Below are 21,082 nucleotides of genomic sequence, written 5' to 3' on the forward strand. Positions count from 1 at the left end.
GGGGTGAGGTGATGGTAGTATCAAGGTGTGTGACATCTCCCTAGGCTTAAATCCCAGCACTTTTTAAAAATAGAACTTTACTTTATGAGGACTTTGTAGTAAATGAGTATTGTTTCTATATCACTCTCTTTCCTCCCTCCTCCTCCCCTCCAACTCCTCCTCCTGTTGAATTACTATTGTCCATATATATGCATATATGTAGTAATATATATTATGTAATACATAATACACAAACATATGCACACACAAACATGCTTAAACCTCTTGAATCCATTTTGCATGTCTCTTATGTGCTTGAGCATAGGACTCCTTTTAAGGTAAACGTAGTTTAAGATTTGTTTTGGGTGAATTCTAGAGCACACTTCTTTCAAAGCTTTAGGAACACTATGGCTTTAGATGCTCTTTTAGTTGTGTTTCCTCTCAGCATCTATTGGTCTAAATCCAGGCTTGCTCTACTGGCATAATGACAGCAAATTCTGAAAGACACTATTCAACTATGTCTTTTGGGACTATTGTGAGTTACTACAAGGAAAGAAGGGTGGGTTTTTTTGTTGTTGTTTTTTTGTAAGCACTAGGAATTAGTGTAGGGTGGGACTAGGTAAGAGCCAGTTAACCTGGATATGCCACCTCCACTGCTGTTATAATAGTAATGACCTTGGAAAAATTACTTTCAAGTTTTTATACACACACGCACACACACACACACACACACACACACACACACACACACACCTTGTTTCCACAAGTCATCCATTCATCCAGCTACCACAGAAAAAGATTATGATCCCCTACATGGTAAAATCTCCAAATATAATTATTACATGTTAATTGAAGGACAGGTTGCCTGGGTTCCAGCTTGCTCATCATGTAGCAGAAACAGACAGATGTACCAATAAACAAATTAATAGATAAGGTGATAGAGGCTCCAAGTCAACTACTTGGGTACAAAAGATGTTCTGCCTGACTGGTGTGCTTGGCAGACACAGAGGGACTTGGTCCAGAAGGGTTTCTGATGGCAAAAGGGAGGCTTTGAGATGGATTCATCAAAAGTAATGCTGGGAAGGCTACTTTAAGCGTAGGGAGCAGTGTGAGGACATGCTCAATGAGGACATGCTCCAGGACCTGTGAAATAAATAGCCTAGAGGGAGTCCTGTTTGTTCAGACACTGATATAAATAGCCTCTGGATTTCATGGCTCCCATTTTAGGAGAACCAATGTTGTTTTTGTGCCTACCTGTCTCCACAGCTCTTTTGTAAGTGTGTTTTATTATCAAGGTCTTCCAAAATGGAAACTAAGATTCCATATCTATATTTCAAAGCATTACCCAGAGTCAAATAAGCAGTATTGAAGTCCAAGAATTAGGATACATCAAACTAAATAACAGAAATAATAACAAAGACAAAATAATGAAGGAAACAGCAAACAAGCCTACAGTGTGAAGCATGGGCTAACATATACTACCTGATAAATCACTAGTACTTTATGAGCATTTAAATTTAACCTTATTAAAATTGATTAAAATAGAAATTTACTTGCTCAATTTTGGTAGCTATATTTCAGGTGCTCAGTAGTAATGTACCATTGGTCACTGCTGAACTGGACAGTCCAAGCATAGAACTTATTCCTGTACAAAGAGTGTGCTACTAGACAGGACTGACCTAAGCACTTTAAATGTATTAATATGTGTGTAAGGATCCTATAAGGAAGGTGATTTCTAACTGTTTGTTTGTAAAAACTGGAGCTTCGATAAAAGATATGAAACTTAACCAACATCACAGGAAGAATGAATCTTTAAATCTCCATTATGTCAACCATACAGGTTGACATATATTAGGTTCTATGTAGTACACATATTATTCAAAATAAGAGAATTATATGAGTTAGGTCTTCTGCAGAGAAAATGTCTTTATATGACTCTTACCCTTTAGGGACCTTGCAGTTGCCCCAGATTTTCCACACATAAGGCTGGTGGTCCGCGTGGAGTTGTCTTTCTGAGAATGCCAACCTACCCTCCAGCTTAGTGAAACAAGTTTTAGATTTATTTGTCAGCTCATTCCTTCTAATGACCTAATCAAGAGTTGATAAAATCTCAAGCCATGTTCAAAGTTCATCTTATTTTTCTTCTTCTGTGAAAAATCTCAGCTTATTTTGTCAAGTGAATAATCCTCTCTTAGGGCATGAACACTTTGTACTCAGATTCAGTGAATGCTCATGTGAGTCAAAGCTCCACCTCTGGGCAACATGCGATGACTTTCACATCCCTGAAATTCAGTCCTTTCAACTTGAACTGGAATAAAGAGTGCAGTGTTGGTGGATGCTTGCAAACTCAAAAGTACTGTTATGTAGCTATAAACTGGGCCATAATTATAACACAAATGTTAGAACTTGGGTTGTTTTGCTTCCATATAACCCTATAAAAATTTCAAAGCAGTTGCGGTTTGATAAATTACAGGATAATGGACTCTTAAATCATAACATTTGCAGAGTCGCTTTTTTTTTTCTGTTTGGAAGTATAGTAGGTGCTTAATGAATGTCCATATGGAAGATGGATGGGGGCAAGGGGGAAGGTGGGTAGCACAAAGAGCTAGAAAAGAAAATTGCTCATTGTTCTAACTTTTCCTTTTAAGTTTTGTTTGTAAACATGTGATTCTAGACATGAATCACATCTGAATTTTGGGGATAAAGAGTGAGTAAATGGAAGTCCCTAAATTTTTTCCTTGAATCAGGAACAGGAATAAGCTTATTTTCTTTGTATTTGTTTTTCAGTCATCAAAAAGTTTGGTTGATCAGTTGCTATACACTAGGCATTGTGCAACTTTCAGAGGACACACAGTTAAAAATGTGACTATTTTTCCTTGGTACTTATTTCTTCAGTTGCTAATCCTTCTTCTGAGGAAGTCAGGATAAACTGAAAGTTGTACATAATATACAGGACCCCACCCAGCATTGCTGAAGGCTGTGCTTGTCAAAATCTCATCTAATGGGTTGTCTCCTGATGTACGTGCATAACCTGTGGTTTCTCTACAGATTATGAAATGTTTATGCAGAAAGGAGAAAGCCCGCCCCACTCCTATCACATGTCTTACTATTTTCTGATTGCATTTAGGCTTCTTGTCTCTGGGGCAGCTGCCCTTCTAAGCTTTGCTTGGTCTTAAGAAAATGAAAATGGCCCTATTCAGATTCATGTGATCTCATGAGTGCATTTCCTGTGCGCTGCTCTTCAGTTCAAGGTAGCACCTGGTAAGACAAAAAAAATCTCCCCTGAGAAAAACTGGTAAGAGAAGCTCCTTGCTGCTTCAGCCAAGTGTGGCTGATATCTGTGTCTTGGGAATGGAGAGCGAGGGTCCTGAAAGAAGCGTTTGTAATGTGTCTAGCAGACATATTAGAATCCCTGAGTATGCTGTACAAGAGCAGCTGAGGCAGTACCGTCATTTGGTTCCGTTCTCTCATTTTTGAAAAATGGGACAAATTTGTAGTAGAACTGGGGGTTGATAAAACTTGGATTTTTCAAATCGTTGAGTAGGACACTCAGTGTGCTCCACGATACATAACATTTCCAAGATCATTTGCCTTATATAAGACAATTATATAATATTGAGACCACATACTGAGTAAATGGAGGTTGAGGAGCTCTCTGTTATTAACGTAACTTGCTCTCCAATATCAAGGAATCCAGAGAAGCTGTGTGAAAAGCCCATTTGTCCTCTTGCTGAGAGGTTTTCAGCTGCCTGGCATTCTTAGAACAGGGACTTATCTTTCATACCTGCAGCTTTGGTAGGCCTGGAAATAAGAATGGAGACATTAGTGTCCAAAAGCTTCAAATATCACAATGTTCCTTTGCTTTCTCCTTCCTTGACCCTGGGGTACCATGTGTTCTAAAGCATCCCAGCCTGAAGTGCTTGCTTCTTACTAGCACTTTGACCTTGGACCTGCCACTTAACCTCTGAAGATCTTAGATTTTCCTTTGGTGTCTGTTTATGGCATAAATTATATCATCTAGACAGTGTTAGAAGGAAATGATCCATCTAATACAAAGGATAGAAAATGGTATTTAATGGGAATAGGTGTTTCATGGCTGCCACTTTTATGTATGTAATTATAGTTGGTATTATTCTGACAAGGTTAGATGACATATATGGACCAGAGTAAAGCAAAAACAGAATATACTTCCTAGTTTGCTCCTGGCTAGCAAATAAATTTTTGTTATTGTCATTTGTTTATTATTTTATATTTTTTAAGTTGAGACCAAATTTGGGATTCTTACTCCTTTTTATGTGTTCCCCTTTCTTTTAAAAAAAAACAAGTATTTTTTATTTTTGGCTTGTTTTTAGCTTTCTTACACACACACACACACACACACACACACACACACACACACTCACACACACACACAATCTCTTTTCTTAAGAAGATTTTGTTTGGTTTTACTTTCTCACAGGAGTGATTGGAGCAGATGTGAGAGGTCATGGGCTCATCTGTGAGGGACAGCCAGTGACATCAAGGCTGGCTGTCATCTGTGGAACATCATCTTGTCACATGGGGGTAAGTGTACCACACTGAAAGGCAAGGCCATCATAAACAGTGGAGGCATCCCAGAGCATAATTCTGAAAACTACTGGCTCCATTCTTTCTGTTTCTCCCTTCCCTATCGCAAGCCTGACAGATCTTGCCAAGTCTCTTTCCAGTGGCCAACTTGTTGAAGAAAATGAAAGGGTGCTCAGTGAGTTCACCTGGGTTCCAAACCTGACAAAGCCATCCAGACATCTCTCCTCAAAGGGTGGCTACATCTCCCCTGCAAACAGGTGTCTATTTTCCTTAGCCACTGAGCTCTCCCTCCATCCATATAAATCCATCTCCCAGGGAGTGTCCTGATGATCTATAGAAACAGGCTGCATATCATGACTTCAAAAGAACACTGATAAGCAATTTTCACTGTGTTAATTTTTCTCCATGAATTAGTGGAAAGGCTTTCTCCAAGATTGCAGTAAAATTTAGTGCCTGCCCTAAAATTTATATCTTTTTTAAATGCGTGAGTCTGAAAGCATTCCATTTCGATAAGTACCCATTTCTACCATATTTTTATTTAAAAGTCATTACTCTGTTAAACTGAGATGGACGACTCCTTGGATTTTTCCCAGATGAGTAAAACCAAGGAGAAAGCGGAGGAGGAGATGAGCAGGGAATAGAACAGGACACAGGGCAGGATCTCTGCAGCGAAGGGACAAAGCTCTTAAGGAACTGAGGTTTTCTTCACAGGCAGATGCTTCAATTGAATAATATCCACTGAAACTTTCTCTTTTGTCCTGGCTACTGAATTCCCAGAACAAAAGGATAGCATAGACTTCCCCATAGATGAGATGGGCTTATAAGAAAACATTATGGCCCAGGGTCCTTGACAGCAGAGTAAGCTTCAGGTCACGGTGCTAGGTGCTTAGTCTTGCTCATGGTCTCTGTGGAGGGATGGTTCCCAGTCCTGCACAGGGTCCCAGCTTTCTGCAGAATATGGAGTTTTCTAGTTACTCTCTCCTAGCATGAACATTGAGTGACTGCTTCTCTCAGGAGCATCTGTACAAGACCAGCCTGTGATTACCAGTCTTGTTTTTATAGAGCAGAGAGGAAACAGTGGTTGTTGACTCAGACGGGAACTCTTACTGGCAGAAAACTTCCTGACATGACACTTGGGCTGAACTTTAAGGAACTACATTTCATTTCATGCTTCTCTGAACTCTAGGCAATATAGTATCTTTTTGTTCCCTTTTGGTTGAAAATAGATTTGTTTCTTATATAATATATCTTAAATACAGTTTCCCCTTCCTCTACTCCTCCTAGGTGTTCCTCACCTCTCCCCTCATCTAGATTCAACCCTTTTCTGTTTCTTACTAGAAAACAAACAGGCTTCTAAGTGATAATAATAAAATAAAATTAAAAACAAACACACTGAAATAGGACATTACAAACAAACAGAAAGAAACGAGCCCAAGAAAAGGCACAAGAAACAGATATAGAAACAGAGACACACTTGTTCACATACTCACGAATCCCATTAAAACCCCATAAAACTGGAAGCCAAAGTGTGTATTTATGTTTGTCTGTGTGTGTATGTGACTGTGTTTTGTATGTGTATGTGTGTGTATATATGTATATATATATATAAAACATGTGTATATTATACTATGTGTATATATTATGTATTTTAGTATCCTTTACTGGCTTTAGAAGTCTCACCCCCTCATTTTCAGCAGCATTCTGCTAGAAGGACAAACCTAAAGAAGCTAGGCCTTCTTAAACCTAGTGTTCCAGAAGTGTGGAACAGCAGCAGTTCTCCTTTCTCTTGAAAGAGAAAGGGTTGCCGGGCAGTGGTGGTGCATGCCTTTAATCCCAGCACTTGGGAGGCAGAGGCAGGTGGATTTCTGAGTTCGAGGCCAGTCTGGCCTACAGAGTGAGTTCCAGGACAGCCAGGGCTACACAGAGAAATCCTGTATCAGAAAAAAAAAAAAAAAAGAAAAGAAAGAAAAAGAAAGAAAGAAAAAAGAGAAAGGGTCTAAGCTGCCAGTGTGTCCTCACTGAAATTATTTAACTCTACTGTCCTCAGTGGCACACATCTTACCTTCCCAAATCTGAGTCTCCACATCTTTGCCCTTCCAGTTCAGACTTGCACACAGAAACTGTCCCCACGGATGTGAGTTGCCTCCTTCATAGCTTCTCTCAGTGCCGCAGTCTCTTCATAGGGTGGCACTATAGCTTTTCCTACTGTATCCTGGTTTTACAAATTAGAAAAGTAAGACAGAAATCTCTAGTGTTTTCCTCAAGGTCACAAAATGTTAATTTCTGGAACAAAGAATCTAAAAGCTCTCTTGGTGTGGTTTCAGAGATCCTACTTTTTAATGCTACTTGATATTATATGTTCTTATCCCATGGCCATTCCAGAACAGAGAGATTGTAGGCATTCTAATTTCCAAATACAGGTTGTAAATTCTCCTTGTATCATTTTGGTCCTGTGATCTGAGTGAACCACTCAATTTCTGTACGCCTCAGATTCTTCATCCATTATATAAGAGGCAAGACTGCCTGCACTAGAGAGTTTGTGGATAACATGCATTTTATCTGAATGTAATGTGAAGTTCATAGACACTCAAAAATAGTAATGATACTTATAAAAATGTCCCAGTGACATAAATAGCTCAGATGGGACAACTGTTGGGGCTTTAACAAATTTGATGGGCAGCTGCAGTTGGATACAGTGAATGGTAGTCATAAAATGCCAGTTTATTGTCTTTTGTTGTACTGGAAATATAGTCCCCACCTCCACCCTGTTGTATACTTGCTAGTGTGAAGAGGCCTGTAGGCTAAAGGGATTAATCATCAGCTTTAATGCTATGTCAGGAGGGTTAGACTGAGGTCTTGAGTACCTTTGATCTCCCTCAGGTGCTGGGAACACAGCAAGTAGGCAACAATAACACCTTTGTGAGGTCTGTGAGAGGCCCAGGACTGAGGAAGCACTCCCAGGGAAGCTCAAGGACCCCTTTGTTGTGGGCCTGGCAAATAAAACCACCAACTGTCAGGGAAAATTCACCAGCAAAGCACAGGTACCAAGAGAGGCCTGGGTTTGTCAAGAAGTGGTTTTAAATGTGACCTGAAGGATTCACCTTTTTCCTATCTGTCATTTCTGATGATCCCAGCTCAATGTTTAATTGATGCAGAATTCCCTGGTATATTTTGTGCTGATAAATTTGCCTCTTCCAAATTCACCACAAAATAACAAATGAATAAATGAATGACCAAATAACCGAGTACTGGTAGGTTCTCAGAAGACCCTCATCTCCAGGTCCCTATTACCTCTAGGAATGAGGAGAATAGGCCTGAGGCAGAGCACGAGACATACTAATCCAGCCTTTGATATTTTAGAAGATACAAGTGTGGCCTGCACATTTATCTTCCTGGTTCATGATTTAATTAACAAGGAGGGAACGCTGCTGTTCTTTTGTAACTTTATGAAAGCAGAGCTGCTTGCTCAGAGTTAATCACTACCAACTCTTCAAAATGCAGGATCACACACAGCAGGGGTTAGTGGGAGGCCAAGAAGTCACAGGGTCAGAGGCAGCTAATCCCTTGCCACTGCTCCAGTGTCTCTTTTCAGGGGCTGTGAAGCCATGGCAGCTAGTTTTCCAGTTAGCTTGTCCAGTGGGAAGGAGTATTCTCTACAGAGATTTGGTGGAAGCTGGGTGGTAGAAAGATCTCTCCATCTCACATGAACCTAGAAATAGGAATGTTCTAGCACTGAGTGGATGCTGGGTCTCAAAAACAATGGCTTCTTTGCTTCCTGCAAAGGAAATGTAGGGAAAATACTTAATCTCACAGTTAATCTCCTTTCTTTGTTTTTTGGTTTTGTGTGTGTGTGTGTGTGTGTGTGTGTGTGTGTGTGTGTGTGTGTGTGTGTTATGCATGGATAGTGGAGTCTTCCCATAGTATGTAGAGAATTTAGTCAGGTCACTTTTATGAACAACGTTGCAGAATCCCTGGTACAAAATGGCCGCTATTGTGTTACTGTTTAAGATGATTCATTAGAGCTAGAATATAATCCCTGTGATTACAACTGAAGCCATCACAACAAAGTCCTCTTTAGTTTAACCTAGGAAATGCTTAGGGATATGTGTAGGTAAAGATTAGTAAGCATACACACCTTCGATTCAGTCAGCTGAGAAAGCAGGGAATGGACAGATACAATGAAGTACTTGGGACCAGGTATTTTCTAAGAAAAGGGACATGTTTCACTAATAGTTCTTAGAGGTTGAGAGGATAATGGTAGCATTAGATTTGGTATTCCTGCCCCATTGCAGGAATACTACATTGTGGTTGGGTTGGTGGCAAGAGTGCTGGCCAACTGGAGAGATTATATGGTGGAGCATAAAAATCGAGTCAGAGAGCATCCATTTTTGCACTCTCTACTCTCTCCCACTGAGACAGACCTCTAGGACATCTCTGTTCCCTAACTCCCTCCATCCTCTTCACTATGCCCTCACACAGAGGGCCTGATCTCCTCCCCATATCTCTGGAACACACCAAGAAGCATTTAGATTGCCCATAGTCTGTCCTCTGTGCTATTGGGAATGATAGATGGAGCCCATGGCTCTGGTGACTCTGGGCCTAGACAGATTAAAGCCTCCCTCAGACCACACCATGTTGTTAGAGCTGGGTACTGTTGCTAATTGCTCACTGAAACTAACTCGAAAAGACCTGAGGAAAACCCTCCCCCAAACCTCCAAAGTACAGGGTAACTGGCTCTATCTAGGGATGCTATGCATATGCAGCACCTGCCAGGGAAAAGTGTAATGCTTATTAAACCACAGTGAGGGCTGAGAAAGCAGCTTAGTCAATAAAGTGTTCACCTCCCTGGCCTGAAAATCCCAGTTCAGTCTCCAGAACCTATGCAAAAATATCAGGCCTGGGCACTGCACTTATGACCTCAGCACAGGGAAAGCAGAGACAGGAGAGTCACTTGGATTCACTGAGCAACTCAACCTAAAGTTGCTAGTAAGCTCTAGACCAATGTGAGATCTTGTCCAAAGGAAGTATATGATGTTCTTGAAGATAACTCCTGAGGTTATCCTGTAGTCTTCATACACACAGGTATACTTATATAACACACACACACATATCATGCATGCATCTTAAAAACCAGAGTGCTAAGATTCATGGCATCCTTACTGGAATGGTGAGAATGTAGGAAGTCAGACATCATACAATACTGCAGAAAACATTTTATCAGTTTCTTAAACAGTAATATCCATGGTATGATCCAGCCACTTCATTCTCTAAAAGCTGGGATAGACTGTCTAGCACTATGGTTCTGGAAACCCACCAGCAACTCAACAGTCAGGTGAAAAGTCAGAAACAAAAGCCCCACTAGAGTCTGCCTGGCATCTAGCCTGAGCTGATCTTCCTTCCAGAGACTCCAGCTTGCCTTGAGGAACTGTTTAGGTAGTGAAGGGAGAAATAGGAGAGCCATATTTCTTATTATTTCTGATGAGCCCTGAGTATTTGGAGAATGGGGTGGTAGACATATTCCCCTCCCAAGGACACAGGGTGGAAAGTTCTAGACGACACTCTTGGTGGACTGACAATAACAGTAAATATTTATCACATTTTATAGTCGCCTGTGTGGATATATCATCATCACAACTTCATGCAGCTGTCAGAGTTATCTCATCAGTACACAAGGATTCAATCTCAGTGAAAGAAGCTAGCTACCAAGGGCACAAAACTAGCGACTACTAGCTAGGTTTGCAACTCCAACCTTGGAATTCCAGAGCTATTCCTATTCTGGGCTCTTAGTATAGACAGGAGACATGCTGGGGGTTGGGTTGGCTCTGCACACAAATATTTTGTGGGAAAGAGGCAAGAGTATCACAGGCATACCTTCTCCAGAGGCGGATAGGAACTGTAGAGTTGGGGCTGGGCTGTTGCTCTACTACAATGCTACTTTTGCCATTCTTGCCAGCATTCCAAATCACGGTCATTCAGGAGGCCACTAGCATAAAGATAACAATAAAAATAAACAGCGTCACTTGTCACCATCCTCCCCTGGGAAAACAGTGTTTATAAGACTCTGTGTAATCTCCTTTCTTCCCCTGCTGCCCAACTTGTGGTCAAGTACTAAATCCGGCAATTTGAAAACAGGGCACCAGCTGCCCAACTCAGGAAAAGGTTTTTGTGGAAGAGCATAAAATGAAAAACACATTGATTTATCTTCTTTTTTTTTTTAAGTGGGTTAATAGTTCTGTGGCCGCAGAGGGAAATATGTATTTGTAATGTTGTAGATGGAAGAAGTCAGTATAGTAGACTACGGTTACTCTTCCTAAAAAGAGAATTTTTTTTTTATCACTTATCACCTTCCTATCACACTCATGTTTAGCACTCACTGTATTATTTGTTACCCCAGCAAATGTAGTCATCATTATATTGTGAGGCGAATGTTTAGATAACGGAAATAAAAGTTAGAGAGCATTGAGATATAGGAAGAGGAAGAACTGGTCTAAAACTATAGCATAGGAACCCCAGGGTCACAACACTGACATTTTCCTAAGAGTTCTAGCCCAAGTGTCACTTCCAAGAAGCTTGTCCCCATGCTATGTTACCCTTCCTTGGCTGTGCCCTCCACAGTCCAGCAGACATATCTCATTCCATGTCTTCACAATAACCCTGAATCCTGTAGGGGATTGTTGGGGGAAATGTCTACTTCAGCACTCTGTCCTGTGCCATATGTAAAGACTTAATACATGGCTTAAACATTATAAACACAAGACATACATTAATAGATGATAATTTCTACCCCTAGTGAAGTGGATAGTAAACATCAAGTAAAATCTAAGTCTAAGAAGGGAAAAAATCGTATTTTTAAAAAGGTACCTAAGTTTATGCATTTTACTGTTGTTCCAGTTGTTACCGAGACAGGTTCTCACTCCGTAGCACCACTTAACTTGGAACTCAGTTTGTAGACCAGGCTAGCATCATACTCACAGAGGTCTTATATTATCTGTCTCCCACGTGCTAGGATTACAGGCCTGGGGTCACTGTGCATGGTTTGTAAAGAAGAGGAATTTGTTGGACAGCAGGTCAAAGATGAAATATACATTTATGTTTAAGAATAATGACAGCTAGGATGCATTGGGTAAAAATGCCAATATATCAAATGTACCATTTTCCCCCAGACAATCTGTATGTAGATTTCTAATTATAACATCTATATTAAGTCCCTTAATGGACAAAACATTCACAGCTCTATAAGAAAGATTCAAATGCCATATTTTTTAATCAGAATAAAGTGTAATGCTAATATGTTCAAATTAAACAGAACTTAGAAGTCTTAAGATGGAGTTTACATAAAATACTAAATAGATTACATTTCCCCATATAATATTTCTATGCAATATATGAAGGAAGTGATATCATACAGACTTTTTCATATATCCTTTGAAAGACACTCTGGTTCTCAATGAATATCTTATGATTGTCCCTGGAACCAGTTTGAGCTGTATCCCATGCTCTTAAAAGTCTGCCAGAACCTGAAAGGAACTACATAATCCATAGAGAGAAAGAAGACCCCATAAGCAAAGCCCCACTGGTGGACAGAGGCCTTGTTCTTAGTGGCTGTTCAGGTTTTCTTGTTTATGGGGTTTCCTCTTAGAAAGAAATAAAATAAGAATAAAAAAGAATAAAAATAAGAAATTTTTATTTATGTGTGTGAAGCATTTAAGGAATTCAGTGCCCAGAATGCAGGTTAACAGTCAGAACAGGTGATATTTTCTTTTCTTTTATTCCTTTCTTCTTTCTCAAAAGGACTGAATGCTTTACTCCATGTACCACAGCTTCTGAGCCAAGGCTCAACAACTTGGGTGCCCATCTACGCAACCCCTAAGCTGTTTTCTTGGCATCCTTAGATGCTTCATCATTGTTTGCTCGGATTTCAAGGGTCCTATAGCTGGTCAGAGTATGCTTTTGTTACAGGAAGGACTCCAGGTCAGTAATTGTTACCCTCTCTAAGTTTCCCATTGAGCTATAAGCCAGTGCAACTCAGCTAATAGGCACAAAACAGACCTGAGAAACTCCAGCCCCAACCATGAGGGCTAATTTAGTAAAGTCTTCTTTTACTTTATTTATTTACTTGTTAGTGCCAGGCTAATACCCAGAGCTTTGTGTATGGTAAGCATGTGCTCTAGTAGGGAGCCATGCCATGAGCCACAGGATCTATAATTGTAATGTCTATACAGGCTGTTCTAATGGGGGACTTAAAAATGCCTGCAACAAATGTCATAAGAGGACAACTGCATCTTTCCACAACTATTTTTTTCAGCCCCAGTAAAGGACATTTTATATAGATGAGAGCCTAGATGTATGCTAAATGATTCTAAGAGTGAAGTTAATGAATAAAAAAGTAATAAAATATAAATAATATCAAGCTGGAGAACCCATCCCTGATTGGTGTTGGGTACACGACAACGGTCTCTCAAATCTCTATTCTTTCAAGTATGTCCTTTGGCAGGCTTAGGTCCAGCTGTTCTGAAGAGCCATGACAGAGTATCTGGTAAAATCTGCTAGCAATTAGAGACTGTGGAATTTTTATGTTCTCTTGAATAGTGAGAGAGACTGTTTGTATCTCTCTAAAGACAAACCCAGAAACCAGAGTGCAGATGCACCAGGGCACAACAGGAAACCACAAAAGCCTAAGATCTTTCCATGTAAATAAGAAGCTGGCCTTTACTTTTGAATACACAGTGCAGAGTGGAGCACAGTGGTTAATCCAGCTTTTTGCCCAGCTCTCCTTTGAGCTTGAGCACAGCTAAACCATGCCACAGGATAAAAAGCACTTAAAAGTGCTTGTTTTGATCAGGGCGTCAACAAGCTTCATTCGTGTTATTGAACAATCTGGGGACACAGGTGCAGTTTGGACTCCGTACCATTAATTAGTCTCCCTGTTCTCCTTGCAGTGATATTTGAAACCCTACTTCCCTCCACAAAGTTATATTAATCCATATAAATGCATGGCGCATTTCCTGTTGATAAACCTCTTTCACATGTCCCGTACTGGGACCTCTGGTCCAGGTACAAAGTGGAGAAACAGTGGTAACAATTCACATACTTTTTTTGCTGTTACCTCGATTTACATTTGATCACTCCTATTACACTGGGAAGTAATTAATACCATACAACTGATCATCATTTTTTTGTAGATAAGGAAAATATGATAGAACAAAAACCCATAGGTTTTGTTATTAGGTCGGCAGACCTATGTTCAATATAAAATGCCTTAGCTCCAGAGTACCTTCCTTCAAGTTCAATACCTACTGCGAGCCAGGCATGGGACATAATGAAGAGTAGAAGTAGACCTTGAGTCAGTTATAGTCCAATGGAAGAGATGGGGAGGAAGTATAAATTGCATAATCATGTCAAAGAACATTTAAGAATGCATGTGCTCAACACTCTACCAATTTCATTCCTAGATGAAATCCTGGGGAAACTCTCCCACTTGTGTAACAATATACACCGAGCCTTTTTTATGCATCATATATCATAATATTCCCTGTTTGTATTTCTATTAGTAGAATGTATTACTAAACTATTATATTCATATGCTGATTTACATGTTTAATGAATAGACTGCATATATATATAGTGGATAAATGCAACAATCATAAAGTAATGCAAATAAGAAATGAGAGAAACAGGCACAGAAATTTTGCATCCCTGGAAATTCTAAAAGGAGTAAAAACAAATGATACAACTTAGGAATTTGTGCTGAGTCTAGGAAGACAAAGAAATAACTGCCACAGATCTTAAAACCTTAGTGAATTATACTTGTCGGAGGTTCTTATGGTGAAGAAGGTAACTGCTTTCAGGCGTGGTCTAGAGGAACTGCCATTTGTTGGTGAAGGTCACATAAGCACTTATTATTTTGTTAGATGTTCTGTAATTTTTATCTCCTCTTCTATGAGTGATATGTGTGCTAGAACCACTGTGAAAGGACCCACCATATGGCATAGAGTACCCTTGTTTGGGGTACTATGGAGAAAGCTTTAATAAGGCAGAGGTACTTCAACTGGTGGACTAAATAACTGACTAAGCATAGTTCAGTAGTGATGGGGAAGAATGTGTGTGTGGCACTAGCCAGCAATGGAGAAAAAAAATAAAAGTGCAACAGCAGATGTCTAGAATATTGGTAGCATCGGAGTGGGGCTGGAGGGAAGGCTGAAATGAGCAAGCTGGAGAAGCAGTGGAACAGAATGAGCTCAGACTGAGTCTCCTCTTAAGGCTTGTGATCAGCCTTTAATCACAGTGGATCATGGCTGGGTTTACCAAGCATGTAAGTAGCTGCAGTTTGTTGCACATTATTGAAGAGATACCTGTGTGGATGCTAGGAGGACAAGTAAGGGATATTAGAAGTTGGGGTGAGAGGATGTTAAGGTAGTTAATCTGAGGTTGTGGTGAGAGGCACTTGAAAGATGTTTATATCCTACCAGTAGCACTTAGGGGCAGCAAAATCAATATGGTTAGAGAACAGATGCAGTAGAGGTCACTTGGTTAGAGAGCAGTAGAGGCAACTCAGAGAGCAGATGCAGTAGAGGTCACTTGGGCAGAGAGCAGATGCAGTAGATGCAGCTTAGTCAAAGAGCAGATGCAGTAGAGGTCACTTGGGCAGAGAGCAGATGCAGTAGAGGTTATCTGGTTAGAGAGCAGATGCAGTAGATGCAGCTTGGTTAGAGAGCAGATGTAGTAGAGGCAGCTTGGTTAGAGAATAGCTGCAGTAGAGGTCACTGGGATAGAAAGCAGATGCCATAGAGCCTCCTTTGCAACATCGGTTCACTCTCCTGACAAAAGTAGAAATGAGAGAGGCAGTGGACTGCCTGGATTTCCTTGGGCCAGGAACTTCTGAGAGTCAGACTTTTCTCATAACACTATTTAATATATTTTTTATACCAGAAATTTTACAAGTTTGGCCCTTGGTGCTTAACAAAGATCCTCCCAAAAAGCAGCCATGCACACACAGTTCTACTTTGGTCATCATCCTGCCCCAATGCCTAGCCTGAGTGTAGCAAAAAGGAAATGTCAAAAGCCCAAATGAGGGAGCCTTTAAAAAAAAACATTATCTGCCTTTTCGTTGTGAAAATATCAGGGTCTGAAGAAATAAAGAGAGATTTAAAAAGGGGTCCAGAGTGATGGTTGCCAAAGAAGCAACAGAAGAGCCAGTGCTGTGTTGTTATACCCTAAACCAGAGACGATACTTTGTTCTTTATGGCTACAATTGATAAGGGACATTCAGTGGGATAATTGATATGATTTTAATAAGGTTTGTATATTAGGCCATAGTATTGCATTAATGCTTAATTCCTGACCAGATAATTATGTGTGTTTATATGCAACAATATCCTGTATTTATAAACTCTAGACTTAAGTGTTCATGTAAGAATAAGCCTTATACATGCAACTCACTCTCAAATGACCCAGAAAAACTATATAATATATCATACATATATATATACTAGTATATGCAGACATGTGTGTGTATGTGTGTGCATGCTCTCATGTGCTAACATGCCTGTGTATACTCATATAATAAGAAAAACGTACTTTACATTGGAAATATCTGCATGAAAAACATACAGAAATACCTTGCATATTTTTACCCATTTTCTATTAAGTGTACATTCATTGTAGAATAGAATGTTTTTAAAATTCAAAAAAGGAAGAATGGATGGAGGAAAGTGGAGTAAAACAGGAGTGGGAAGGGATGAGGAAGCCATGTGAAGGACAGGCCTATGTTTATTGTAACTGTCCTGATAAGTTGCTGTGTCACTTAATTCTACCCCATCCAAAATTCCACTTGAGAATTTGCTTTAGAATTTACTATATGGAGTGCATTGTATATTTGAACAGATCAATTTTTTAAATTTTTTTTCCTAATAACAATTGTTATACAACTGATTATACGTTTCTTCTGGTGCTGGGAGCCAGAAAGCTGAGATCATTACCATAACAAATTGTCACAAACTTAGTGGCCTAAGTTAACGTGTATATATGTATACACACACACACACACACACACACACACAGAGAGAGAGAGAGAGAGAGAGAGAGAGAGAGAGAGAGAGAGAGAGAGACAGAGACAGAGAGAGACAGAGAGAGAGAGAGAGAGAGAGAGAGAGAGAGACTTTAGTGTGTCTGTAGAATGCAAATCCAAACTCACTTTCACTCAGCAGAAATCAAATATCTGGAGTGCAGCCTTGGCAGGTCTCCTCCCTTGTTGAGCGTTGGTGGCTGACGTATTCCTTGGCTTGTCACTGTGTCACTGTGGCATATGTCACTATGTCTTGACTTCTGTGGCATCACCTGTTCTTCTGTTCACCAGCTCCTCTACAAAAGTCAGTTATGGCAATGTTAAAATGCCCCCTCCCATTTGTTCAAAATTATCTGCCCATTTTAAGGACTTTTAACACATTTACCAGTCTTCTGCCCACCCCACTTTTAGCTAACAGTTACAGGTTAGCTCAAGAGGCAGATGCTCTGTGATGGTTTTGGTGAGGCAATATTTTCTATGACATGTGGGTTAGGAAGATACAATCTAGGGGAAGACAACAGTATGAATTCTTTATACTCACAAGTTTTTCCCTTCCTTTAAATTTATTTTTATTATTTTTTATGTGTGTATACAGATATAAATGTTAATTCAGGCCAGTGTATGCCACCTGTATGCAGGTGTCTGCAGAGGCCAGAAGAGGGCATTGGATTGCCTGGAGCTGAAGATACAGGAGTTTGTGAGGCACTGGACATGGGGGATGGGTCCAAACTCGAGTTCCTATGCAAGAGCAGTAGGCATTCTTTACAGCTAAACTCTCACTCTAGCTCTGCATCTCTTCTTGTACACTTTGGTTTAATTGTGTTTGCTGTGTCCTCTGGTATAATGTGGATATATTACATTAATTAAAGGTATTCTCATCTAAGACATACTTAAAATTTCTTCAGTGATGTTGAAATGATGTAAAGATAGGTCTATCTTCTATGAATTGAGGAGATGGTTTCTATAGCCCTTAGAACACATCAGTAAGCCATAATTGAACTGCACTGCAGGTTCCTCTGAAAACAACATTCTGTTGCTGCGGAGCTCTATCAAGGAAGTCAACCTTCTTAGAAAAGGGACTATTGATACTGTTTCATTCCCAATGACCAGCACAAAACTTGAGACTTAACTAGGCATTTGGTATATATTGAATAAATGGATGGGAGATACTTGATGCTTACATGTTCTAATCTAGGAAATTCATTTTGCAAAGTGAGCCAAAGTCCAGCTCTTTTCTAGTCCCCTATTCAACAAGTTGAGCCAATCATGATACTGTCAATACCTCTGTCCAACATCTGGCATGGCCACCAGTCATGTGACATATGACAAGATGAATGAATGAGTCAGTCATGCAATGCTTTGCTGCCAGCTATTAGACTTAGCTACTAAAGATTCTGAACTCTGTCTGAACTGAAGCCAGCTGGTTAAAGATGATTTAATAAGGGAAGAAATAAATATTCTCTTTAATGGAATAATTGCTTATTTCATTTTCTCCTTAAACTTGACTATTCATCTCATGCTGTAGTCTTAATTTATATATGTTATCCTGAAGCATTAAAACTGATTATTCTGAATTAAGACTTTGTGCTCATAAATAATTGTCTATTATGGGATGAGAAGGCCCCAGATTCTGGTATTAATTGGAAAGGGGTTGAATATAGTAGAAAACTTAAGTTTACTTTCCTAAAGACAGAACTAGATGGCCAAGGAATTATGCTTGTAGATATACTTCTGGGGAAATAGCTGGAGAAGGCTAGTTGCCATAAATCAGGCAGTGCAAGAATACCATAACAGTTCCAGTACTTTTAGCTGGCTCTAATTTGTGTATGTGCCTCTCTTTTCAAATGTCATTTCATATCATATTTCTGTTATAATACCTAATGTTAGGAAGTTTGCTGACTTGGAATTTTCTCCATAGAGAAGAGGGGAGGTTAACTCACAGTGGTTCTCACAATTCCATCTTCCTTTTGTCCACTCCCCCTACACGTAACAAGGCACCATAGTGATCTTTCTACGTGAGAGGATTTTAAAGGCCCAGAGACCAGATCTCACATGCAAGACTAGCTGAAGTGTTGAGAAGTGTCTCTCAAGGCACTCTGGGCATGTAAAATGGAGGTGAAAATGTCAAAGGTAGTATCCTACCTAGGGAAAGAGGACAAGACTAGCTGCTTTGTCTTAGTAAAACTGAAAATGCAAATGGGGTACATACTCACAGAAATTACGAAAACTAGTGTGTCTAGTTTTTAAAGGGGACTCCATACAAAGATCCACTGAAGGACAGGAACCAACTCCCAAATGGGGCTGAGCCACCAGAAGGTCCACAATGGTTGGAGAGCCCCATTCGAGGACCCTGCAGTGGACCGACAGAAGCACATTCTCTAGAGTCAGTTCTGCACTATGCTCCGAGGCAGGTTGAAACCAGATCAAAGACACATTGCCCTCTAATAACTTTCTTAGAATCTGTCCCCTGTGTGATGAACTCCGTCACAGCCAGAGAAGAGTGAGGTGTGGCTGAAGCCTCTTTGTACCATTCTAGTCTAAGTCTAGAAGTAGCTTTGGTTACACACGGAGGAACTTTCAACTAGGCAGCATGGGAATTTGAATTGTTGCTGTGGAGTGTGCACATATCTGGAGGTGCCCCCCAAAGACTTTAAGTTGTTTACTTATTTGTTGTTGTCATTGTTGTGTGTGTGTGTATGTTATGATGGGGCATGTGGTGCGTGAGTAGAGAATAACGGACAACTTTGTAGTGTCAGTTCTCCCATTCTCCCTTTGTGTGGGTTCCAGGGATCAATCTCAGGTCTTCAAGCTTATAGAGAAAATGCATTTATCTTCCCCGAGCCATCTTTCTGTACCTAGACTTTTATTTCTGAAAATAGAGGGAATGCTGTTGATCCATATGAAATTTCGTCCTGGAAATATGGAAAGGAGTTGAAGGAACAAATGTGATGGGAAACGGAGAGGAGATAGAGAAAGCCAGGTTTCTCTGCACGGCCATCACCGTGCAGCTGCTTCCACAGATGATGCAGACACAAGGATCTGCCTCATCTCCTTCTCTACTCATGTACTGAGAGGATTCGTTCTCTACTTCATCCTATAAAGCTACAGCATAAGGCTGGATGAGATTGGTAGTACAAGTCTTGTAATCCCAACACTCTGGAGGTTGAGAGATTGTCAGTTTCAGGTTAGCCCTGTCTCAAAAAAAAGGGGGTGGACGATGGCAAAATCCTATGATATGCTTTAATATCTCCTGACCTAGTTCCCTTTTTAATTCCTGGACACTGCTAGGTTATTCTCATCACAATAACCAATGAGGTCTCCTCAGTCACAGCTCTAATGATACCCTTCCTCTGCTGAGAAACATGCAGTGTTTTTCTGTTTCATGGAAAATTAAAGTCACTGACCTACAGAGGACCAAGCCAGCCCTGCAGCATCTGACATTCTTACTACCTTCAACTCATATCCTACCTTCATATTTGTTCTATTCCTGCTCTAGAAAGTTGTGAGCATTCTTACACACTTCTACATTCATCATACCAAAAATGGAAAGAACTTATAGAGCCATGCTCTGCCCTGTTCAGTTAATACAGCCAATGAATACTTGAAAAATTACCATGATGTAAGGGGTTTTGAAATATTTGTACTTATTCTTATATTGACTTGAATAAACATTGTTATCTCAACTTAGTGTTGAGAAAGAGTGAGTTGCCCACATATAGAGTAAGTAGAAGACCTGTCTTTGAACCTATTACTACAAACTAAATTCTGTCCCTTCTTCTTTTTTACCACTTAAATGAACATGAATTATGTTCAGCAGCTAACTTTGTTGCAACAGAAGGAGCACTGCTGTGTGTAATGTTGGCCATTTACTTAGTGCGCTGTCAGAATGGAATTGCATGAAAAACTTAAAAGGGATCATAATCAGTACTTTTATTTGAACAACAGAATAAATTCATGTGTCATTTGCCCCTTATCTCGTCGGTAACACGAAAGTGGCACTCTTGACACTCTATGAATTCTGAATGAGGTACCAGATTTGCAGAAGGATAAGCACTGGACGAACATATGAGTTATCTTGATGGCTATCCGTGCTTGAGGATTCAAAAGCATCTTGCTATTCTGCAATGCCATTCTGTAACTCATTCTGGCAAGTGTGATATTCAGGAGCTAGCCTCGGGCCAATGTAAGGAGGTAGGAGGGTGTGGGTGGACTATGGAGGGGCCTCCTCCCCAATGTAAGGATCCCTTACTATCTGTTTATTACCACTGAGGGCAAGGCTGTTATCAAGTTGTTTGTCAATCTGTGTAAACTATAACTGCAGCAGCTTTCTTCTGACCAGACCAATCCTTTAAACTAAATGAGTGAGGCACTGTCTGGGGAAGAAGTCTATAAAAGTGGGTGATGGTCGCACCTATGGTCACTTAATCTTTGACAAAGGAGCTGAAACCACCCAGTGGAAAAAAGACAGCATTT

The 21,082-nt window shown here is 40.1% G+C and overlaps 1 protein-coding gene across 7 annotated transcripts in view; it reads left to right on the plus strand.

Annotated features, from left to right (window-relative positions):
- The window catches only part of Fggy (FGGY carbohydrate kinase domain containing), a 373,036-nt gene that overhangs the window by 209,890 nt on the left and 142,064 nt on the right, over positions 1 to 21,082 (plus strand). For all 7 annotated transcript variants that reach the window (XM_031377871.1, XM_031377870.1, XM_031377872.1 and 4 more), the window contains one exon: positions 4,439 to 4,542. In XM_031377871.1, coding sequence (XP_031233731.1) covers positions 4,439 to 4,542 — 104 coding nt within the window. The remainder of the gene's footprint in view (positions 1 to 4,438; positions 4,543 to 21,082) is intronic.

The sequence above is a fragment of the Mastomys coucha genome, unplaced genomic scaffold, assembly GCF_008632895.1.
Source record: "Mastomys coucha isolate ucsf_1 unplaced genomic scaffold, UCSF_Mcou_1 pScaffold18, whole genome shotgun sequence".
Taxonomy (NCBI): Eukaryota; Metazoa; Chordata; class Mammalia; order Rodentia; family Muridae; genus Mastomys; species Mastomys coucha.